Source organism: Rhinolophus ferrumequinum, chromosome 2 (assembly GCF_004115265.2).
Source record: "Rhinolophus ferrumequinum isolate MPI-CBG mRhiFer1 chromosome 2, mRhiFer1_v1.p, whole genome shotgun sequence".
Lineage (NCBI taxonomy): Eukaryota > Metazoa > Chordata > Mammalia > Chiroptera > Rhinolophidae > Rhinolophus > Rhinolophus ferrumequinum.
The window spans coordinates 55066058-55092266 of NC_046285.1; the positions used below are offsets into that span (position 1 = coordinate 55066058).

Consider the following 26209-nt stretch of genomic DNA (forward strand, 5'->3'; position numbering starts at 1 on the left):
AACACATTGTAAACATCAATAAGACCTAATATTTGTAAAGATTATTGCAATCTGCTTTCATATATTTTACTTCTATGATCCTGACAATGCTGACATTATGAAAATCACGTCCATTTTTAGATGAGGAAATGAAGAAACTTTTTTGTTACCTCATTTTATGACTGTCATAAAAATACACATAAGCGAATGCATATGATTTGAAGAGCAACTACACTCAACTCCTTTCATTTTAAAGATCTGGTCCATCTTAGATCTCATGTTTTTTCCTTGCCCCATTTTTCTTCTGCGTAAGAATTTTGTGGGCTGTGTCTATGTTAGTGAGTATTTTAAGTCTAATAAAGAGTCGTGGGGAGACGAAACAAGAGCTAGAAAAGAAAAACCCTGGTGGATCTAAACAGTGGACATGGCCACCCTTTAAGAATCTGATGAAAGCAATGAGCTCTTTCTGGAGGAAAATGCAAATACACAGGAAAACTGGCATTCAATTTAAGGTGTTTTGTTTCTGTTGTTTTTTTTTAATGTTTTTTGTTTGCTTTTTAATAAATGAAGAATATTATAGTCTGTTGAGAGAAAGGATAATTTGTTTTTCCACTCTAGTGATCTATAAGATAGGATTTGATTTTTCCACCATAGCACGGGGATTATTTAAAAAGATCCTAAACCTGACCGTATATATTTTTCTTACCTTTATGAGAGGACTCTGATTTTGAGAAAAGACGTGTGGAATTATGCTGGTTTGTAACATGAGTGTAATCCAAATCCTCAGCATCTGTCATGGTAGGTGGTGGTGGCCTGAAAGGAAGTCTGAATTTAGAGAGATTCTAAGTGTGATGACTACAATTCCACCATTCATTGGATCCCATGGTGAAAACATTTTTGGTACAAATGTGAAATCAGAATGTTTCAGAATCCTCGTTTTAGTTCCTGGCCAGTTGTATGACCTTGGATACATCATTTAATCTTATTGTTCCTTTGTTTTGAAGCACATAATTTAAAAAAAAAATACACATTATTTCTGAACACCTAATATGTGTGAGGCACTGTGCTAATGGCTACAGAAACAAAGATTAATGAGATGTGATCACTGTCATTAATGAAAAATTTATTTTGGCAGGTTTTACGAAGAAAAAGAGGAAGAATGGCAAAGATAGAAAGGAAGAAAATAATAAAGAAAGTTATGGAAGGAAGGAAGGAAGGAAGAAAGGAAAAAGGGAAGAGAGGGCAGCAGATGAGGAGGGAGGAGGAGGAGGAAAGAAAGGAAAGAGGAGAGAGAAGGAGGGGACATTGGTCAACATATAAAATTTACAACAAAGATCCTTAATCCACTAGGTGGCACAGCAGAGCTTAAAGAAAGAAAGGGGAATCATATTTGCAACTTTTTGTGTCAAAAGAAAACAATGTAAAAAACATTGGGAAATTTTTACTACTCTAAACTTTTTATTTTAACCATGTAACAGACTTCTGCCAACATTCGGATTTAATGAAGATTAAGAAAAAAGAAAATCTCTCCTTTTTTGTTGTTTCCCAAAGGTGTACTCAAATGTTGCATTAAAGCATGAAACCACATGATCAAGATCTGTCAATATATAACCATGTTGTAGGATGTTTTATGCAATTATATATATATATATATATATATATATATATATATATATATATATATATATATATATATATATATATATATAAATATACACACACACACAATCTGGAAAGCATAAGAATTCTGAAGTTTGGAAAGTTATATTTAGTTTGGTGCAATGGGCTCTGTCATATGAAAATAAAGGCAAGTGTTTCCAAATTTCTCACCCTGTCCCCAAGCAGTAGGTCTCTGGGTATTCAGCGCCTGGAAGGGTCAGCATGGGATATAAACGGTATATATAGTGAGGACTTTGCTATGGGTTCTACTTTGATCAGGTCAATTAACTTTCAAGACTAGTCTGCATGGTAACTACCACACACATATTCTAGCGTGAGATTAGGTAGGTAAAATGAGGTAAGTGACCTGTCCAAGTTCACACAGTTGTTAAGTGGCAGAGCCATGGCTCAAATTCAACTGGACTTCAAAACCAGTGCTCTTAACTACTATATTATGTTCTGCTACAAAGGTATGTATTTCTAATTAACGGCAGTAGCACCTTCATTCAAGACTACATGTGAGAGAAGAATGAAAATATCAAGAGTATTATTACCAGTATAAAATCCGATAATTGAAACAATTTGGAACTTGGGTTGAAACTTTTTCCAATTACAAAGAGGCAAAATTAATTCAGACTGCCAACTGGTTCTCTATTTCCTTAGAAGAGTAGAAATCTTATAATTGACAAAGAAACTGAATTTTATCCACGAATGCTACAAGCTCTACCTGAGAATGTGCTTCCCCTCTACTACGATTACTACTACACTGAAGTAAACATCTCGACCCAGGAAGATCCATATTTTTCAATCCTTGAAACCATTTATTTCTGTTAAAATGGCTAATTAAACCTTTCAGCCATGAAAGGAAAGCATAAGACGATAGGCTTTAATTTCTAACTATGAACAAACCCACAGATTTCATAAAATTCTTAATTTTTGTTTTGTCATTTATGTATTTCTGTAAATTATATTTAAAGACAAATGTTCCACTCAGGTCAAAAAAGACTTCAGTTCTAGTCACAAGTCACTTTTCACTTACTTATAATAACCACTATTAATACAGGATCATTTGATTATTCATTCTTACAATAGGCCAAATATTTTTAAGAGTACTTATTAGATTCCAGAAACTTGTTTTGAATTTCATATAAGCCTTTTTAAATAGCTATTACAGATTGTTCTCTTATCTGCTGTCAAAGTTATTAGTGTTCTAAAAAGTCCATGGACTTTGAAGATGGAATGTAACTCTAAAGATGGTTTTAATTCATTTGACCAAAAAAAGCATAATAAACCACAGCTATTTACTTACTCAGAATAGATTAGTTGTTATTTCACTTAGATATTGCAGGGATGCAAATAAAACTAAACTATGTAGTACTAAAATCTGCTTTAAAAACTGGCAAGTGTTTAACTAAAAGCTACAAGAAGAACCAATTGTATATAATTAGTCAGACTATACTACTGTTGCCCTAAGAGCTTTACAAACCTGATATAATTTTCTGAAGGGTATTTATCTTCTGAAAGCCCATGAATTTAAAAATACAGTATGTCTTTTAAAGGATACTAAATATATTGACTTTAAAGAAACAAGCCTCGCAGCCTAAGTGTGGGCAATAAATGGCAAAAACAGTGTATGTTTTTCAGTGTGATAAAACTTACGTTTTAAGAAGAAATATATTTTTAAAAATCAGGACTGAAATTCAATGTTTTAATAATTCAGAGTTTTCAAAATTCAGATTTAGTGTTATCTTTGTCTTTTTCTATTTAATGTTCTCTCCTTTGCCAATCATATTTTCTTTTGAAAAGCAACAGAACAACAAATTACAAAAAAAAAAAAAAAAAAAAATTGCTTCCCCAGAGACTTAAAGGTGGACGCTTGAGGTGGAAAGACTGCAGCTGCTCCATGACTATGACCCCAGTCTGTCTGAGAGAAGTCAGGAAGCACACACACCATAGCCCCCGCAGCATGGCCTGCTGGGATTCAGAAGAGGCTGCAATGACTCAAATGAGTATTGCTCAGGATGCTGAGACGCACACCAAAATGAACTTAAGCGTGTGTAAATGTCAGGCACACACCAATGTGATCATGAAACTCAGTAAAAATTTAAAACCTGAGATTTTACTTAGGAAAATGGTTAAATTCATCCCTTCTTAATTGAGGGCATCAGTTCAGTGAATCCAGAGACAAAAACTCGTCCTAACAAAAAACATGGCCTTCCTTTCTACACCGCAGTTTCTGTGAAATTCCTCATCTTCTCAGAATTTAAGACAATAATTTTTTTTTTTTTTTTTTAATCACAAGAACTGATACCACCTCACAACTGCAGATTTCTGGAACTCCTCTCCAAAGAACAAATGCTCTTTTCAGGCTACAGCATCTCCTTACTCACCCCAATGGCAAGTTCCTCACTCTCCTTTGCAGGTGTCAACTTACCGTGCTGGCCTGTCATTCTTAAAACGGTGAGGTTCATCACTCTCTTTTGACTTCGAGTGTGTTGATTTAGCTGTTTTGGGCTATGAACAGAAAAAAACAAAGAGAGAGAGAGAGAGAGAGAGAGAGAGAGAGAACAGCAAACAAAGAAAACATTAGGTTTAGAAAATATCTAAATCATGTCAAACTCTCATTTAGTAATTTCAGGTTACTTACATTCAGTTGAGGAACTCAAAATATTTTTTACATACAGCCACTCAGATAGGAAAACAAAATTCTAGTCCCAAAGGCATGCTGGAGGCTGTGAGTGCAGCCAGATGAGTGGGCGAAGACACCCAAACAGGCTCCCCAACAGGGCTGTGCATTAGTAACATAATAGCTGCACAGCAGGTCACGAGAACTGGTGGAATCTACTCTGTGGAATCTAGGTGTGTGCTCTTCAATTTATTTCTGAACACCTGACTTAGGGATGATGATGTTTCAAGCCAGAAAACTAAGGCGCATTTAAGGCAACTTTTCCAGGAGAGGAACTGTACCAGAACCAGTCAAAAAATGGAGAAAGCACAGAGGTTCTGATACTTGCTACAAATGTGCCCTTCCCCTCTTACTTTCCCGATTTGTAATCCTTAAAAATACCTACTCCTTGATAGCTGGGTTAACAAAAAATTGAGTAACTCTTGGGCAATTATCTGTGGATTTGTTTAGGTAAAAGCGTTTGGGAAGGCTTCTATTAAAAGTGAAATAGGTCTGTTAGGAAAAATCCTGAGTTACTAAGAGGGCAAAAGAAGGAGATGAATATAAATAATTACATGGAAATAGTACTTTCATTTGTTTTTAGACAACTGGGTAACTGAGCAACAGGAAATAGAGCAATACTATTATCATGGTTTCTATTTGCTCTTTTACCTCAGAGCCAAGGCTCAGAAAGGACGAGAGGCCCAAGGGAGGAATTTGTGAGAGAGAGAGAGAGAGAGAGAGAGAGAGAGAGAGAGAGAACAGTGGATACACACCCTAATTACATCCTTCCAGGCCTAGTACAAGCTCCTGCCCTAGAAAGCCTTTACTGTACGAATTCTCCCACGCCTCCTGTTGTTCTTCCATTATGCTTTCATCCACTAGCTTGACCATGTATTTGTTAGGTATCCAGTTAGTCTTCCTCTCCACATTATGTATTATTATGAGGAAAATATATCTTTGTCTTTCCCTGTAAGTCCAGAAGGATGCCTTGCACACAGTAACTAATGAGAAAAAGGCTCTTAAATCAAACTTGCTACCACCATATACCACAATTAGATTATTTTGGAGCAGAATGAATTGCAGTCACTATTTTCCTACTATTTCTGATTAATGAGGGGAAGACAACAGTTAAGCTCATGCCAGACAGTTCTTATGCTCTGACACAAGCAGTGATTGCTGGTGATAAGATATCTGTCAGTCTGTCACAGATCAAGTTATATTAGAGGAAACAGACACGCTGGTAACCACCCGATCAGGGATGAAGCACAATATAAGCAGAGAGGGAAAGTAGAGAGAGGAAGAAAAGGCCACTGTGGAAACCTGACAGCATGTCAACATGCTACCATCTCCCAGAAGCAACAAAAACTAAGATTGCTCATGACCAGAGGCACTTGAGACTCAGTTGGTCTTAAAATCAATGGAATGAGTTTTTCCATCTCAGCAGTAACTTTTTACCTGGTTACTTTCAAGAATTCAGTATGATTTTTCATAGTGAAACAACTTTTACAAGTCAGGTTCACACAGGCGATAAAGATAATTTGTATAATCTAAATATGTGTATTTACAGAGCTTACCCTGAAAGCAGAGTCCCCTTGCCATTTCTAATTTTACTTCTAATTAAAAACCAAGCAGGGTTGGCCCGGTGGCTCAGGTGGTTGGAGAGCCGTGCTCCTAATGCTGAGGTCGCCAGTTCGATTCCCACACGGGCCAGTGAGCTGCACCCCCTATAGCTAAGACTGTGATCAACAGCTCTCGTGGAGCTGGGCTGCTGTGAGCAGCCGGAGTTCGGTGTGAGCTGCCATGGGCTGCGATGAGCTGCCATGGGCTACTGTGTTCTGCCAGGAGCAGCTGGTGGCCAGCGTGAGTGGCTGGCAGCCAGTGTGGGTGACTGGCAGCTGCTGTGAGAGGCCAACCGACGACTGGCGACCAACTGCTTCAGCCGGCGGAGCGCAAGGCTCATAATCCCAGCATGGGCCAGGGAGCTGTGTCCTACACAACTAGACTGAGAGACAACAGCTTGAACTGGAGTGGGGGAGAGAGTCGGAAAAGGAGAGGGGGCAAAAAACAGGTCCTACCTTCCAATCATGGTCATGCTTTCTTTTGTCCAGTGATGATTTCTCCCGTTCCTTGGCTTTCTTGTAAGCTTTCTTTTCTTCAGCCATTAGAAGTCTAGCAATTTCCTAAACAAAATCCAGTCAATATTGATTACAAGAGTTTCGGGCAGAAAATAACCAGGTATTTCCAAAGAATATTGGCTAAACCAACTCTTTGACTAACTTGAACTCACCTCATCCTGGGCTACCTGAGCTGCTCTCATGTCTACCTGCGTAGCCTGTGGTATAGAAAACATAAAAAGAATAATTGAATTGAAATGTACACCATCCATTTTTTAAAATCTTACAGAAAAATAAACTGGTATTTTAAACTAGTTGTGATTAAGTTGGTAATCGGATGGTATATTTTCACCAGCCAGAACAGGGTCTATTTTTATCAAATTCTGCAGATTCTTAGAGAATTATCTGAATAACGTGGAGACAAAGATATGGAATTCTATTGCTAATGCTTACTCAGTAAATAAAAATAAACACTATTCCTGTTGTTTTGATTTTCCCACCAGTAAAAAAGGTATCAGCTTCTCAACTGATCGAGGGTTATATATTGGTACTTGGGTTTTCGAATGTCTCTGTTGACAAACATTTCGGTTTATGAATGCCGTAAATGTTATGGATCTATGATATCATTAGATAGTAAAATTCATGCTAAATTTGCAATTTTAGGGGTTGATTTTAAAGGTCTGGAACTGATTAATCCATTTTGCATTACTTTCTATGGGGAAACTGTGCCTCGGTTTTCGAACGTTTCAGAACTTGAACGGTCTTCCGTAACAGATTATGTTGGAAAACTGAGTTACCACTGTAATGCCTATTACATAATCTTAAGAATGATACAATTCACAAAATACCTACTTATTCACCTGAATTATTACATTAAAGTTTGCTCACCAAAATTTCTTCTTCTTGCAGTTTTCTGGCAATTTCAGCATCATACCATTCCTGATCCCTGTGCGTCACTCGTGATGGAGTAGAGACAGCTTCTTTCATCACTCTCGGCTTCATTCCTAGAAAAAAACTCAATGTAATAAGGCAGCCAAGTTTATTTTCTGAAAAGTTGCAAAATTTAAAGTAAATCTTTACACTAAATTTTACCTTCCTTTAGTATCCAACACTAGCAATACTGCCACCATTCCAAAATTCAGTGGAGGCTGTACTGGAAATAATTTTTTTCCCTTGGGCACGGAAGTGGTGATGCAGATAATCCACACATTTAAAGTAACCTACCCACCCTGCCTGGTAAAATCCCCCCTCTCACATAGTTTTTTCAAGAACAGGAAATCAGGCAAGCAACTATGAGACTTTTGTAAAATAGGAAGTGGAAAGAAAAAGAAAAAAGTTTAAGTCACTGAAACAAAGACAGCTTGAAGAAAAGAAAGTTACAGAGCTGGAGTTTTAAAGAGGCTAACCTGTCAAGACTGGAGGAAATGAGAAGCTTCCTTCCTTTGCCTCAGCCTTGCGCACACCTTACTTCAGAGGGACAGAAAACAGCAGCACCTGGGAGTTATGCACTTGTTAGCCCTCACAGGGCTTCTGCTCTGTCCTACAGCTTTGATCAGTTTCATACTGTTGCTATTATAAATGTTACCGAAGATATAACAAAGGAAGTATCAGAGAGCATGATGACTTCAGAGCTCTACTCCTCTGAGAAAGAACATGGGGGACTGGTGGGGATTTGGGGATTTTACTTTGAAATTTTATATGCAGCATAAATTCCTTTAATAACTTTTAATTAAGTGGTAAATGCTAATGGTCATTTCAAAATTGTGTATATTTCCCTCTTTACCCTTTATAATTACAATTATTCAAAATGTGAATGCATTATATTCAGAAACAATAACAATACAGTGAACAAGATTAACCATCTGGAATAGGACTTTCATTAAATGGATTACTGAAGGGAGAAAGAAAATTTTCTCCTAATTGCCTCTTTCTTTGTATCAGTGGTGCTCAACCAACCATAGCTATATATTTGAATCATTTGTGGTGCTCAAAATAAACATAAAAATATTTCACCCAAACTCCAGGGATTCTAATCAGTCGCCTGGATGAGACTTGCCTTTAGCAGTCTGTTCTTTTTAAATCCTAACAATTGATTCTTGTTTGCAATTAGCATTAGAACTACTGGTTTAGTTGTCTTATCTCCATCAAAATAACCGTACATTAGAACAGTTTTTATCAAAATGCCTCACCACACTTGTTTGCTTGCTTTAAACGAAAAGAAAAGATAAGGAAATACAACTAAATTCTGGGCAAATGAAGAGAGTTAATGTTATCTGGTGAGGCCTTCCTTTGTAGAGCTTTAAACTTAGCTTTGCAGTAAATCCAAAAGCCACAGAACTCATTTTCCTTTTCCACACATACAAAAAGACTATTAAATGTGGTTTTCTCAGCGTCAGGACAATTAGTACATGATTACCCATAACACAGAACCCACTTCAACTTCACATCATTTCTAGAGCTACTGAATCTTATGCCAGGCAGGGCTGGTACTAACTCAGATTTCAGAGCAATCTGGGACAGTCATGAAACAGTGGCATACTCTCCAGAGTAGACCATATTTAAATGGAGTATAAGCCTCCCTGAGCTATGATTAGTGTGGCCATAGCTAGAAAGAAATAGTTCAAGGAAAATAAATGAAATTAGATAAGGAAGTTAGTATTGGGCAAAGTCAGTGGACAAGAGAGGTTGCTAGATCGTATTCCTATCTATAGAAAAATGACGCTTCAATAAGCAGCCCAAAACCCGGCTGAGAGCCATTGGGAAGATCACACTTGTGCCTTGCTCCTTCAATTTTGCTACCCAGTGAAAGAAACAATATAGTGTGATACATTCAGAATTCAAGATACTAAGTTTTCTATCCTATTGTGCCTTCTACTCTACACCACAGAATTAACTGAGAAAATATTTTGTTTTAATATCTATCAAAGACACTTGGAAGGCATTAAAATGCACAAGTTTTAACTGGTTTGACAGGCTGATAAAATTGTGACCTCTGTGCAGTTAAAAAGATAATGATGCATAGATAATGGAACAGAATAGTGAGCCAAGAAAAAAGCCTATAAATATATGATCAATTAATTTATGACAAAAGAGCCAAAAATATACAATGGGAAAAGATACTCTCTTCAATAAGTGACGTTGAGAAAAACTGAACAGCCATATGCAAAAGAATGAAATTGAACCACTATCTTTCACCATACACAAAAATTAACTCAAAATGGATTAAAGACTTGAACATAAAACCTAAAACCATAAAACTCCTAGCAGAAAACATAGGCAGTCAACTCCATGACATCGGTCATGGAGAAGATTTTTTGGATGTGACACCAAAAGCAAAGGCAACAAAAGAAAAATAAACAAGTGGGACAAATCAAACCAAAAAGCTTCTGCACGGCAAAGGAAACCACCAACAAAATAAAAAGGCAGCCTACTAAATGGGAGAAAATATTTGCAAATCACATATCTGGTAAGGGGTTCATATCCAAAATATATAAAGAACTCATAAAACAACAGTAAAAAACAACAATCTGATTTAAAAATGGGCAGAAGATCTGAACAGACATTTTCCAAAGACGACATACAGAAGGCCAACTGGTACAAGAGAATGTGCTCAACAGCACTAATTTTCAGGCAAATACAAATCAAAACCACATTGAGATACTACCTCACACCTGTCAGGATGGTTATTGTCAAAAAGATAATTAAGTTTTGGTGAGGATGTGGAGAAAAGGGACCCCTTGTGCACTGTTGGTGGGAATGTAAATTTGGTACATTATCGAAAACAGTTTGGATGTCCTTCAAAAAATTAAAAAATAGAGCTACTATCTGGTCTAGCAATTCCAGTTCTGGGTATTTATCTGAAGGAGATGAGAACACTAACTCGAAAAGATATATGCACCCTCATGTTTACTGCAGCATATTTACAATAGCTAAGACATGGAAATAACCTAAGTACCAACTGATGGATGAATGGATAAAGGAAATGGGGCATACCATCATGTGCCACTCAACACGGGGATATGTTCTAATGCATCATTAGACAATTTCATCATTGTGCGAACATCACCAAGCGCACTCACACAAACCTATCGCTCTTGCTATCCAGCCCACTACGCACCTGGGCTGTAGAGTACAGCCTACTGCTCCTGGGCTATAAGCCTGTACAGCGTGTTACTGCACAAAACAACACGAGGTTAAATCAAGCACAAGAGAAAATGCTGCAATGAAGACATGCAATAAACATGAGCTGTATGAGGCTGCTGCCGGCGTGTCAGGATACACTGTTTTACAGCAAAGTTTCTTCTTTTAATAAGTAGAAAGAATACACTCTAAAATAATGATAAATAGTATAGTAAATACATTAAACCAGTAACATAGTTGTTTATTATCATTATCAAATATTATGTACCAAACATAATTGTATGTGTTATACTTTTATACGACTGGCAGTGCAGGTTTGTTTACACCAGCATCACCACAAACAGGTAAGTAATGCTTCACATTATGACCTTAAAGATGGCTACAATATCACTAGACAATAGGAATTTTTCAGTTCCATTATTTTCATTGGGACCATCATGTATGCAGACCGTCACTGACCAAAATGTCATTATGTGACACATGACCATACATATACAATGGAATATTATTCAGCCATAAAAAAGAATGAAATCTTGTCACTTGCAACAATATGAACAGACCTTGAAGGTATTTTACTGAGTGAAATAAATCAGAGAGCGACAAATACCATATGATCTCTCTTATATGTAGGGGAAAAAAAAAAACCCTCATAGATACAGAACACACATTGGTGGTTGTCAGAGGTGGGGGTGAGAGTGGGGGCAAAACAGGTAATCTTAACAGGCTGTCAAAAGGTACAGACTTGCAGTTATAAAGTAAGTCATGGGGATATAATATACAGCATGCTGACTATAGTTAATACTGTACTGCATATTTGAAAGTTGCTAAGAGAGTAGATCTTAAAGTTCTTATCACACACACACACACAAAAAGTTGACCAGACTTACTGTGGTGATTTCACAGCACAGTATATGCAAATACTGAATCATTAATGCCATACACTTGAAACTAGTATGATGTTGTATGTTAACTATACCTCAATAAAAACAGATAGATGAGAGAGAGAGAGGGAGAAGAGAAAGGAAAAAGAGGGAAAGAGGGAGGGAGGGAAGGAAGAGGGGGGAGGAGGAAGATAGGAAGGCAGGAAGGAAGGAAGTTAATATATCCTTAGGTCCCAAATATTTAGAGGGAAAACAATGTATTGAGCTCTTGCTCACTGGAACTTGCATGTCTCATAAGGAGAAAAATCTCCGTAGCCTCTTAGAATAGGCTAGAGTGACAGGACTGCTCACTCAATGTAGTACTCCCTGTAGCAGAGATGAAAAGAGCTTTTGTAAGTATGATCTCTCTTATATGTAGCAAAGTATGTAAGTATGTAAGAATGAACTTCAGATAGTGCAGTCTATGGCTGTCACTACGTAAAGTAGAGATGCTTTTAAAATTTTAATAAGACAGTTAATTGAAGAAAATTAACAGAATGGCTATCCTTGTTTTGGTAACCTAACCCCAGTCTAGAAGCTAGCTATCAAGAAGATCAGGTGAATCATATTTTCAACAGTTCCACATTCATTTCTTAATCTAATTCTTGCTTGTTTTTTTCTGTTCATCATTCTCCAGTATGAGGTCATAAGACCCTTCCTCAATAAACAAAAATAAAACTTATCTTTAAATAAATGCTGATAGAGTAAGGTAAATTGTTAAAAGTACTGGTATTCAAGACAAATTTATCCCAACCTTGGAGTAAGCTAAAATGATAAGACTTGACACACTGCAAAAAGAGTATTTTGTAATAGGCCACTCTGATACTTGGAGAGTGTCACAACAGAAAGATACAGAGTTTTGTGGCTCTGAGAATTTGGAAGTTAACCTGCACAAAACTAATAAGGTGATAATGATTTAACAGCTCAATAGAGAAGTCACCCTCAACGGTTGGCATGGTTTTACTGCCCTTTAGAAAGTCAACCAATTTTATATTTAATTTAGCAATTTTATTTTGCATTGGTTTTTCAACTCCATAAAATCCTGTCCTGCAAATGCTGATAACTCTTTATCTGTCATCCTGCTAGTTTCTTCATTAAGTTAAAAAAAATGTCCTATGCTAATACCTTTAACAGACACCAGTTACAACAGCAAGAACAGACACCAGTTTCTAGTAAATATATTTTACTGTAATCCTCTCACTTATTCCAGGGGATCTGCAAAATCCAGCGTCCAGGCTAGGGAGGTAGAATTTGTAAAGTAAGTTACATATAAAATTACAGACACTAGCAGTTATGTTGTAGCCATGTCAGTACCTGCCTAACAACATTGTTTTTTCATACCCCTGTGCTGATAGAAGACAAAAACAAAACATTTGCTTACAACTCCAGTAGTAGGTTCTGTGAGTCAGTGTTTAGTTTCATATTAGTTTCACCCTTCCTAAGCCTCTTTAAGATTCCCTCAAGTATAACTGAAAGCCATAAAGGTTAACTAGCCCTCAAAACATACTTATATGGTTAGATTCATCGTATCAGAAATATATTAGTCGGCATAATCTCCATTCTTCCCCCAAACCTTTAAGACTGCAACATGTCCTTCTAAATCTGGATACAGTATAACGTACTCATAAAGCCTACTCCAAATAGGTTATATCACTTCCTTCTCTATGCCCCCATAGCTCTTTGTTCAAACTATTCTCTAATTTGTTTACATACCCCTCTTTTGGGCTTGAGTTATTAACCTTCTGAGGCTTGGGTCCAAGCATAAATCCCCAAACACAAAGCCTTGAGGCAAGAATATTTGTGGCAAATACTCAGTATGGCTTGCTGAACTGAATTTTCATTTTCTTTATGAACAAGTCCTTTAGTAACTTAAGGGATTAACACAATAGGGAGAAGCAACTAAATCAACCTGAATCTGCCACCTAAACACCAGTTTCCAGACCAGAAGTAGAGGTCGGCTGGGCAAACAATAAAGAAGAAAATAAGAACAGATGCCTCCTTGGTACTCCTTTCCCAGTAACCCTTGCATGTCTGTAAAACTTCAGCAAGAGTAAAATAGAACCAGGGAGGTAAGTATAACCTAATCAAAATACCCAACAGAATAGGGCTATGACTTACAGTGGTATATCCACAAGGCTTTCAAATAAGAATAGAGACAACTATTACTGTGTCAGTGATGGACTTCAGAGTTAAGCCTCAGAGATGCCAGAAATTTGAGGCTTAAGTCTAACATTCTTGTCATTGCTATACAAGTACAGGTGTACCTCAAGAGATGTCGAGGATTTGGTTCCAGACCACCACAATAAAGTGAATACCACAATAAAGCAAGTCGTAATCTTTTTGCTGGTGGAGGGTTTTGCCTTCAATTTGTAAAAATGCAATGTCTGTGAAGCACAATAAAGTGAAGTGCAATAAAATGAGGTGCGCCTGATGCGCTTACCTGAGGCTGGCACTTCAGAACACCAACTGTAGCGTTAGAGTTGAAGAGGCCATTAGGCATAGAAAGTCACGTAAGGCAAGGATTTTCAAACTTGAAGTATGTAAGAATCACCTCCAGGTCTAAAACAAGCCCAAACTGCCAGGCCACATTCCAGAGATGATAATATATGTGAGACCAGAAATCTGCATTTTCAGGAAACAGTTCAGCTGATTCTGATGAAAATGGACCAACGCCCAGTTTCAAAACCACTGTCTTAAGAGACTGCCTATTCAATCTCTCACCTTACAGATGGGAAAGATAAGGTCAAGAAAATCTGGCACTTCTTGCCCGGTTGGTCTCCTAGTTAGGCAAATACTAGAAAGGCAGTGTCACCAGATCTTCTGGGTTCACTGAACTAAAATCAGAAATTCAGGAGCTTTGATTTGGTATCTGAATCTCTGAGGTATGGTCTTGGCAAATGAAGAACTGCATCTGGGCACCTTCACTGCAATCTGAGGCTGGAAGAACCGTGTAAGGAATCAGGGTATTCTCTTAGAAGACAGAAGGGGAAAGGTGCAAGTATTTTCTTTCTTCCTACTCACTTGACATTAAGTAAATACTGTTTGCAATATTTGGCTCCAGGATTTATTTCAAAGGCATGAGCACAAACTGGCGAGAAAGAACAGGTGGCCTGAGATGCTTATTAAATACATCCGTTTGTGTGTAGATACACGATACCAGGCCTTCCAAGGAGACTGTCCTTCATTACCTGTGTCATGGAGTTGGAGCCGTTCCTCGCTCTCTGAGAAGGGAGGAGTCCTGGGCCTGTGTTTCCTTTCTCTGTGCTCACCTTGCCCACGCTCCCTCCCATACACAGGTTCCTTGCACTGAGTCCAGGCTTTCGGAGAAGACTTCGGTGAAAGTCGGTCTTGGTGTCTGGACACTTTTTCCCAATTCCGAGTTCGATGGCTACCGGTAGCCTCCCTGTCATCAAATTCTGTACTCAGAAGCACCTCACCAGTGATCCTGGGAAGAGGAGGTCTCCGCGGCCTCTCATGACCACACCGTTTCCTTTCACGCTGCTCAGTGTTAATTTGGGGATCATCCCTCACTTTGCCTGAGCTAGAGGACAGAGATTTCTCTGATGAATGACGCTCTTCCAGTTCTTCCAAGTTCTCCAGTGGATGTTTGGGTTTCTCCTTTCTGTGCTTCACAGTCTTTTCATCATTTTGGAGTTTACAAGGCCTTGAGAATCCAGAACCCAGTTCCCTTGCCCTCCTTGACCGTGGCTGGTCTGAGTGAGGTGGAGGAATGTGAAAGACAGAAATGCAGGTTAACTAAATGAGAGTATCAACTCAGTACATGGGTGAGACACGGCCCAAGTTACACGTATTTTAAAATGGAGAAGACCACTTTTTCAACTTAAATTGAAAAGAAGGGATGGGCATTTACTAGAAGAAATCTGGGTACATAGCGAAAAAAGTAAAAAAACTAAATAAAATTAAGTCAAATAACTTAAATTTGAAAGAAAAGCTTGATCACGATTAGGAAGAGTTAACAAAGTACTTTAATATTTGCCAATAACAAAAATTACAGCCATTAAATGTTAAATTATACTTATAAAACCAATTTGAAATAAGTATATGGGGGAAAAATGGGAGTTTGAGGGAGTCTCATAAAACAGAAAAACTAAGCTTTGTGATTCCAGTCTGAGGTTTTTAAATATTCTTCTTGGAAATAACAATAAATCAACATCAGAATGTTGATAGTTTCCATGTAGTTCAGAGAAATGACCCACGGATTTTAGTATTCCTCTATCCTTTCCCCTTAGGTGGCCAAAGCAAACATTCCCAGTCATATTACAGTTCAATGTGGAAGATGATGAAGTAGAGGAGAATTTTAAATGAGTAAATGACCCTGTTATCTTTGGATAATTCTGCTCCCAATCTTACTTGAAACTCGGAAGAGGAAAAAATTAAGAAGGGATGCCATTAATGGAATACATAAAAAGGACTCATTTCCTAAATTCATTTCAAAACCTTTATGATACTCTATTATTTGTACAAAAATACAGTATGTGCTAAATACACAAGTCACTAAGTTTAACACAATGTTCAAAAGCAACACGTCATGGATCCTTTTGTCACGTCTCATTTAGGCACAAATAAAGGAAGTAAATTAATACACACTTTGCAAGAGTGTACATACTTTAACATTTCTGAGACTTTTAATACATTTTGGAAATAATAAAAAGAAATTCTAGTGCCGTGGAAAATTGCTAAGAAATTTAGCCACGCTACATTGCATTTCAAACAGCTACCCTAAGTTGATGGGCTTATAAAGGAAACAAAGAACTATACATTTTCTTAGTTTTTAAGTTTTGTTGGGACTTTTTGCTTTTGTTTTGCTTATTGTTTTTCTTGCTTGTTATTGGTCATCTAATAAAGGAATAGAGGAAGGGGAGACATGCCCTAAATGAATCATTGATTCCATAAGCTTCTCAAAAACTTCATGTTGTTTCTTCTTGAGCTTTCCAGCAGAAAAGGAAATTTGCTTCAAAGATAACATATAAATTAAGATCTGTCTTCTAAAATGTCTGTAAAAGTATATCTTAACCATATTTATGGTTAAGTTTATTTTTTACGTAACAGCAAAAGTGAAACAGAACAATTATTCTCTGTGATGAAAAAAGATCTACTCTTTTAATCAACTATTATTTTAAGTGAATCTTCACAACTGAGAATCAATTGACTACTGCTGTGAATTAACACAATACTGACCAGCTACTGAAATGATGCCGACGTCCAGGGAACAATGATTTACAGTGTTAATACTAATGTTCCTACAGAAAGCTGCATGAGTGGAGTTCGCCTTTAAGTCCAGCAGAAACAAGAATGGTTTTGCTTTAGACATGGATTTGTGAAGTTATGATTGTTTTGTTGTTGTTGTTGTTGTCTTTAAATTCTTTCTAAAAAGTTATTTTACGAAATTGTGTTGCAAGAATTAAAACAGCTGTCACTACATTTCAAAGGTGATGGGAAAAAATATGTATTGTCTGATTCACTTGCTGTGATACCTTTAAACCTGGGAAAGAAAAAAATTTAAAAAAAGATAGGTGGGATAATCTGTCTGAATCCTTTAAAACCCCATCCTGTTAAGGACTGAGACTTGAATGTTTCTTGAGACCAAAGTTATTTGGCAAATATAATTAACTTCCCTACAGCCAATATACGTACATATACATATATACATATATATACATATTTATATACACGCATTTTATTTCTGTGCCTCCATGTTTTTCTTTCAAAATAAGATGATTTTTGTTTAGGTATAAAAAATACTGTTATACACACATAACATTGATATATATATATATATATATATATATATATATATATATATATATAATAGTATTTTAGAATTTATAAATCTTCACCAAAATTACATTATTTGATCTTCTCAACATCCAGGTGAAGGATATATTTTTATAATCTCCATTTTCACAGATGAGAAAAAGGCTTAGAGTGATTATAGCAGATAATTTCCTTCACATTAAATTGTTTTAAGTAATAAATGGAACTTGACCAAGATCTTGACTCCAAAGACCATGACTTAAAAAAAAAAAAAATCACTAATATGCCTAAAATAAGTGGCTTTGAAAGAAAAACATGGATTCACAAATGAGTAAGATATACCATTTCAGTTGATATAAATCTGATGGATGTTTTGGATAATTTCAAATTTGCAGAAAATCTATAAATGATCATTTTTAAAAGATTGATTTATTAAATTTAAGTAAAATAAAGCTGAAAAGACCACTTCTGTAATGATATACTGTGATTATTATGTAAGTAAGGCAAAAATCATATTACATAACCACAGAGAAGTACAATTAAAGAATAGCTAGCTCTCATGTGTTGGGAAAGGACCACTGCAAAGAACATAAGGACTGCTTTGTAAATATGAATTCAATTGTAAAGTGGTTTCTGTGGAACGCAACTTGGGTCTAACTCAAAGGCATTATAAATGAAGATCACATGCTTGGCTATACATACTCTCTCAACAACAACACAACTGAAAAAATTCTAATATTTACATGTATATGCATATCTAAGCCCCCTAACTCCAAAAAAGTGGCACGTATGCCACTAAGTTTACAGAAGAAGTTGAAATACATCTAGATTTTTTGTTTTTAATTATAGGTGTCCCTGAAAATCCACTGAATTCTTAACATAGTCTCCTGCCCTAGAGATACGAAATCTGGGTGACAGCATCTGGTCAAAACAACCAGGTTAAAGTTTCAAATCAAGTTGGCACAAGGTTTTAACAGAGGAAGTTTAAAATTAATACTTTAGTGTACTTCATTACTTGCCATCCTAATGGTTTTATAGACTTAAAAGATTAAAACAGTTACTTTTATTTGCAGTGAGCATGCCTCCAGAGCAGAATTAAAAATGAAAACACCAGACCACATTTCGAAGATTTTAATTAAATCTGAAGAGTAACTCTTTATCTTCTGGTCTCTAGTATAGCATAATACGGCAATAGTTTTTCTTTTTGAATGATGTAATACATGACTGCATTAGAAAACCAGCGTAAGGAAAATGGGTATCCAAAAAGAGCAGGGCATTTTACATAGGGAAGAAGAACACAGCAAGTAATAAACGGAATCAACCTGCTTACTAATGACGGCACAGAGCTGCGGTCTACTGATGATGATTAAGTTCAGGACAGCAGTATGACTGGGCAAGAATGGACCTAAACTCTAACAATCCTGTCATCTCCATCTATATCCCTTTCATTCTACTCCTCCAAGACGAGCACTTACTTACCTCTTATAATGAAATAGAGAAGCAACTGATAATTAGTTAGTCTGCAAGGGCCTTTGAAATCACCGACCTTAAAACCTTTTCTCTCTAGAAGCGGCCTTTAGGTTTTATTTACTTGCTATCCTGAGTATGGTCTCCAAGCTGAACTACAATACTCATACTAGAAACTATAGAAATGTCTTTCCTCTGACAGATCTTCAAAAAGGACTGAACAATATTTGCGAATACTCGTTTCCCAACACACTTTTAAGATAAAGAACCACCACCACAATTGCCACCACCGTGCTATCACCACCACCACACTGCAAAAGCAATCACTAAAGAGCAACTTTGAAGGAACTGTTTTCCCTCAGAAAATTTTCCATATGGTAATCAAGTAGCAAAGAAAGCATCAAGAGCAAAAAAAAAAAAAAAAAAAAATTAACAGAGAATCCTAAATTTTAATTTTGTCATCAGCAGGCTAAACCACTGGCCTATTTTTAAAAGACAAGAAGGGGAAAAAAGCTTTGTTATCCACAATTGATGTATGCTGTACCTTCTTAATTATCTGTGCCACTCTGCTGCTTCAAATCAATAGTGCCCAGATTTCTTTGAGAAAAATCAAGCCCAGAGATGCATCCGCCCTTTTCCACACCCCCATCTATGTGCTTAGAATGCAGTAACAGCATTCCAAGCGGCGCCAACACAAATATGCATGCCAAATCTTACAAAACCATATTCAAGTGTTAACAGCCACAAAAATGGCTCTGGTCATCCAACTAAGGAACAGATGAATTCATTTGATTCAGATAGAATTCGGCGACATCTAAATGGGCCTTTACGTCACTTTATGGACAAATTTAAAGAAGTGTCTCACGGTTGAATCTAAAGACAGAGTAGGTCATGACGTAAGAACTGCTGTGTTACCTCCATCTTCATAATAGTAACTTTCTCCATAAGCACTGGATCCAGAGGACTCTGGAAAGTGTTTCTTTCGCTTTTTCTCTTCCTGTAACTCCTTTTCTTGCAAAAGGCGAGCTATATCCTGCAAAGAGAGGGAGAATGGAAATAAATATTACCAGAGCATGAACAAACTCCATACGGTGACCCTGCAGGTCAACAGGCCCACATTCCACTGCTAAGCTTTTGTGGGCAGCCTCTGTCTACGGCGCTGTAGATTTTCTGGCATTAAGCTCATGCAATTCAAATGCCACAGATGATTGCTCAACAGGAGTGGCACATGACCCAGAGAGAAAAAGGCCTTCTTAGTAACTGAACTTTAAACCTAACTCAATCTGAAGACATTCAAGCCTAGTGTTCCGAAAGCTGGTCATATAACAGAGTTTTTAACAATTCATATTTGTGGACCTTTTTACCAAGATGGTGATTCGGTAAGTCTGAGTGGGGAAGAGTGCAATAATCTATAGAACTTGACAAACAGTATTTACAATTTAACTTTAAAACTTTTTAAAAGAATTTTTCAGCTGATCCTGATTGCCTTTGAGTACCACTGTCTTCACTGAAAAAACAAAACAGTCTTCCTCCTGTCTCCCTCCTGCTTCATTTCCAGGCAAGTTTTTAGTAGTTAGTGAGTGATAAAGAACATTCTGACCCTGTCCCCCAAAAGATTACCACCCCTTATAAAAACAAAGGTGTATACAAATAACTACAATGCAATTAAATTATAAATGCCTCAAAAAGAAGGTCAAGATGTCTATGGGAGTACCAAAAAGGAAGTATTATTTCTGCTTAAAGGAATTAGTGTACAGCTTTGCATCTGTGTTAGATTTTGAACAAAGAACTGGATTCCAATAGGCAAAGTAAGGAGAACATTATCGGCAAAATTATGAATGTTTTAATGGGCATCAATTTAAGGAACAACCAATAGTCCAATTAGAACACAGGATGTAGAGTGCTGCAGTGATAGGTGAGGCTAGAAAAAGTCTAAGGCTGAATCATAAGCATTCCTTATAGACAATCTTAAGTCTAGAGTCAATGATATAAGGGATAAAGAGTAACTAAATGTTTTGTGATAAAGAGTGACAGTGTTCTGAATTGGAAGATTATTTCTATAAAATCCCCATAAAATGACATACAAACTTTATTCCAATACACTGTTTTGGAGTGGAAATCCATAGCTGTCACCAGATTCTTAAAGGCTCATACAAATACAGTAACAATACTCAATGGTGCAAATAGTAATAACAATCCTAGGTAGTTTAAGGTGCTTACTTCTTTATATTTAAAATAAGGAATACAAGAAACACTTAAATATTAACGATTTAAATTTTGAAACAAGAATTACTATTCTTCCTTTTGCAATCTTCTGATTAATTCAAAATGAAGAAAATACTAAGACTACAAAGCAAATCTAAAAAAAAAAATTCATATGAAGAAATCAATTTCTTTCACATCAGTGTAGAAATAATTTGGATGCGGAGGCTAGGTAAATTAGCAATGATTATTCATATACTCTGATTTTAATGTTCATTGAAATAGCCTTACAAATTAGACTTGATATTTAATAAATGTCTACATCCAAACTTATAAATACACTATTAACATATTGCCTTTAACTGATTGATATGCTGGAAGCTTCTCATAAAACTGTGTGAAAGGTGTGTGTGTGTGTGTGTGTGTGTGTGTGTGTTTGTATAATTTGATAAATAATCTATTGAAAAGCCCATGTTATAGTGGACACTCACAAAATGTTGCAAGAATAAGAGGTAAAGAACATAATCCTACTTAACACAAACGTAATTTTCATGCAAAGAAATCTGAATTTCTAATACTTCGATTAAAAAAATCCCTAAGCCTGAAAGTTCAAGCCAGAGATGCTTTCGAGACATTGGGAAAGAAATATTAACTACTAAAATGTATTTCTTTGAGCTTCAAACCTTTATCTATACAATGAAGAGTTTAAACTACTCAAACTTAAAGTCAATTTGTCTTGACTCCCTTATGCATCATTTTAATAAAACTGAGTGTTACGACATGCTAGCCACTGTATCAAGTTCATTACATTTGATGTCTTACAAAGTAATACATTAGTTAGGAAAATAGAAAGAAATGGGACAGATACCTTGTTCTCCCTGAACTAGCATCTTTTATACTAGTAGTTCCCAAATTCCTGAGTTGTCATGTTTAAAGCACACAACACTACATTTTCCTAAGTGGTTTTCATTATAGAAAAGGAAAAAAAATTTCCATTGCTACAACTGTGTAAAAATATAAAGAAAAATTACCAGATCCAATTGCTGGCAGAAATTATTAAACTACACACCAGGGACCTTACAAGTGTTTTGCTGGGATTGAATTTAGTCCTAATACATATATACGTGTAGTAATAAGCTACTTTCTCAGTGTGAAGACCCAGGAGAGCAACAAGGATGATGACCCTTCTTCACAATGTATTAGCTAGTTAAAGAAGTGATTTTACTCAAGTAGAAAAGTAGTAATCACAATGTGTCATGCACATCAGCACCCAAATCTTTTGCTCTTTTAAGCTCTTAGCTCATTTTTTCTGTAAGATTCTACCAGATGAGAACAAAGATTAGCTAGGCTTGAGGAAGGAAAGAATAAAGAATTCAATGGAAAATCGCAGCTAGAATATAATTGTGGTTTAGCCCAAGTCAATTCTCCTCCCTGCTTTCCAACGTTATTACTGTGCAATGAGTTCTGTTAGATATTTCAATATAGAGAATTTCCCCTGAAACAAGCTAAAGGTGGCAACTATTAGTCACAATTCTTGGATGTAGCTTAGTCACCCTTGACATAAACAATCTCCTTGGTCCTCAGCTTCCTTCCTGTTAGTCTAGAACAGGATTTCCCAAGCTCTGTTCTTGAGAATACTGGTCTCAAAAGGTTCTCAAAAAAAAAAAAAAAAAAAACCTTCAAAGCATTCAATGGAAAGCATGTATTATACCTATTTAAAATACAGAGTAGCATATTTCACAACCCTGATAAAAAAAAAACAAAAAAAACAACTTGTTATCTTCCTGTAACCCATGAACTTCAAAATTTACTTTGTGACAGAAGCCTTTTTTTTACATAAAAAATATAAAGCTTATGTAATTAGTATTCCATAAAACATAACTTGGGAAAACAAATCTAAAAGAACACATAAACCCTTTCAACGTCATTCTCAATGATTTTTAAATTAATCATATGCTTTAGGTAGATGTACTTTGGGCTAGAATGCATAGAATAACTGTTACATAGAAGATTTTCTAGTAAATATATTTATTGGAATAAGAATTTACTATTATATTTCATCTCTCCCTTTTCTGTTATCCAAGCTCCCCCTGACTGAAAAATTTGAAGCTGTGAGCATAAGGAAAGACTAGTTAAAGATCCCTAGGATGCTAGACAAAGTCATTTTAATGAAACCATAGATTCACTGGCCCCCTTCAACGAGCCAAACATTCTGTTAGAGACCTATAGAGAAACAAGATACGGTCAATATCCTGCAAGTTCTTATCTATGAAGTGTTAGAAGTAAATACGTACATAATGTGAGAAGTGCAAAGGTGAGTGCTCTGAGAAAGACTAATACCTAGAAGTTGCAGTGAGTCCCACAGAAGCCTGGTGCATCTTTCTCAAGTAGGTGACAAATTACTGAACCATGGTGTTAGGCTCCTTACGATATTGTTATGGTTTATATGACTTTATATCAGGGTTACTTCTCTCCAGGGAAACCCTGGGTATAACTACAATCTAAAGGAGATGTAAAGTTGTGATTGTCAAATGACTGTTGGAAAGAAAAAATAAAAAGCCTTTCCATATGTTGACATCTAACTCAGCAGGGAACTCAAAGTAGGTATAATCCCAAAAGGATTACTCTATAAGACCAGGAAAACAAAATAATACAAATTCTATGGATTTAAAAACATCAGTATAAATAGGATAAGAATGGAGAAGAACTGCCTTAGTCAGAAGCCTCCCATTCACTCTCCTTTTCTGGACATTTACGTATAAACTTATTTTTAAAGTCTCAAAACATAGGAAAAAAATTTAGAAGCTAAAATGAATTGCTATTTGAGCTATTTTCTATATATTACCTACCAACTTATATAAAAATTCTTCTAGAACATGAAATTCTAATCAAAATGCCATAAAAAAGTACTATGGTTCACGCTAGATTAATTTTAAATGTAAATTGGTTACTAAATTTATCCCTGAGCAGTTTATATTATAAATGGCTTCAAATTATTGGATTAGTGCCACAGATTTTTCATAACATGGTTGGCCATGCTGTTTACTTAGGCACTAAAAAAAAAATAAAAAAAAAATAAAGTTTTTTCCCTAAAATAGTTTCTCATTCACATATATTTGGATCTAGGTTCAAAGACACACACATGTATAACTATAGATATTCACATACACACACACACACACACACACACACACACTTATTTAAAAGTTTCATTTAAGAATAAGTTAAACCAAGTAAACACACATTCCTTGGCTTTATCTAAACAACACCGACAAACCCGTATGCTGTGATCAAGAGAAAAAAACCCAGTAGAATCCACTTCTACTAATCACAAACTCACACAGTCCAGTATTCCTAAAGGCTATATGACTTTATATCCTTTCAAAAGGGTGCCTTGAAAGAAATACAACTACTATATTCAAGACACTGTTTAAGAGTTTAAAAAAAAAAAAAAAAAAAACAGGGGGAAGGAAGAAGGAAAGGAGGGAGAGAGAGAGAGGAAGGGAGGGGGAAAGAGAGAAAATAGGGGAAAAGGGAGACAGGGAGAGAGGACGGGGAGAAACCACAATGCTGGGAAGAATATAAAAGATCTTTTTCTTTTTTTTCCCCTTAACTTTTCAACATCTGTCTCCCTGAAAGGAAATGCTACTTTCATTACATCTGTGCTGTGTTAAAAGACACATCAAAATTATACCATAACAAAGCTAGACATGTTAATTCACCCACACAAAGTTATATAACTCGTACTTCTCCTGTACAACATTGTTCAGGAAAAAAAAAATCTGTCCCAAGAGGAAAGGGGCCTTGAATTCTACATCTGTTGTTTGGGGGGATTATAAATAACCTAAAACAGAGTTGACCCTAAAAATCTCTAAAAAAGATTGACGGGGAAAATCCCAAGAGGAATTTTCCATAGCCCTGCTGTTGAATAAAAAATTATTAGCTAAGCAGACTCTACAGGAAGTAGACGAGCATAGAGAGAAAAATAAAATAATTAGGGCAGTACATGAATAACAGGCAATGTTTTTTTAAGAGTTGCCCAGAAAACTTAGCACTACTGTCTCAGTCTCCTCTGAGGTACCATGGACCAAAATAAACAAATTAGCATTAGCCTACAAGGTCTGACAATTAGGTTCGCGAACTTGTTGCAACAATGTTGCTAACCTGTTTTGATATCAGAGGGACTATTCATTATGAATTTGTACCAACTGGATAGTTAACCAAGTTTACTATTTGGAAATGCTGAAAAGGCTGAATGAAAGAGTTAGATGACCTTTTGACCAACAATTCATGGCTCTTGCATCACGACAATGCACCAGCTCACACGGCACTGTCTGTGAGGGAGTTTTTAGCCAGTAAAACAAATAACTGTATTGGAACACCCTCCCTGCTCACCTGATCTGGCCCCCAATGACTCTTTCGTTACCTGACGATAAAGGAAATACTGAAAGGAAGACATTTTGATGACATTCGGGACATCAAGGGTAATAGGACGATAGCTCTGATGGCCATTCCAGAAACAGAGTTCCGAAATTGCTTTGAAGGGTGGACTAGGCAATGGCGTTGGTGCACAGCTTCCCAAGGGGAGTGCTTCGAAGGTGACCGTAGTGATATTCAGCAATGAGTGAATTCAGCAATATGCAGTACTTTTTCTAGGATGAGTTCGTGAACTTAATTGTCCGGACTTGTACATCCTTCAGTGGTAAACTTTACTAATACAAATTTTGTTCATTTAAAATTAACAACATACCCATCAGTTAAGGTGCACATTTTTCTATGGTGAAAGCCCTCTTCTAATCTAAGGCATTGGTTGAAAAGTCAAAAAGTCTGAATCGAGTTTTTAAAGGCTAGCCTCACTAAAGCTTCACAACTGGAATTCTCATTTAATCTTTCCACTGTACTGATGCAGGGGGTCGCTTCAGTAGATCAAATAGTAGTGAAAGACAATGTAGTGGGAAGCCTATAACGGCAAATAAATTCTTGACTATATGTCAAATCACACCATACTGGAATATACGTAAGCCTGTTTATTTTGTGCCCCCCCCCAATTTACCACATATCAATCTATAAGAGAAATCAGAGCAGATATAAAGAGCTTGCTATAAAGAGCAGAATGGTGAGCAAAACACCTTACAAGTAAGTGAGAAGGTAGAGCAATTATTAGCTTAATTAGGGACCAGAGGCCTTATAAATGATCCCATTTAAACCTCATAACAGCCCTTTAAAGTATGTACAATTATAATGACTTCTCCAGTTTGGAACCTGAGTTTCTACATAGTGAAGTG

General features: G+C 36.4%; 1 protein-coding gene across 3 annotated transcripts in view; it reads right to left on the bottom strand.

Annotated features, from left to right (window-relative positions):
• Window positions 1–26209, bottom strand: part of CCDC50 (coiled-coil domain containing 50) — a 74991-nt gene that overhangs the window by 4880 nt on the left and 43902 nt on the right. Inside the window, exons 5-11 of one of the 3 annotated variants that reach the window (XM_033127776.1) lie at window positions 19638–19755; window positions 14669–15193; window positions 7309–7424; window positions 6594–6638; window positions 6382–6486; window positions 4073–4152; window positions 686–792 (exon numbers count right to left, since the gene is read on the bottom strand). In XM_033127776.1, the coding sequence (XP_032983667.1) occupies window positions 686–792; window positions 4073–4152; window positions 6382–6486; window positions 6594–6638; window positions 7309–7424; window positions 14669–15193; window positions 19638–19755 (1096 nt within the window). The remainder of the gene's footprint in view (window positions 1–685; window positions 793–4072; window positions 4153–6381; window positions 6487–6593; window positions 6639–7308; window positions 7425–14668; window positions 15194–19637; window positions 19756–26209) is intronic. The other 2 variants (XM_033127767.1, XM_033127786.1) reach the window with 2 other exon arrangements.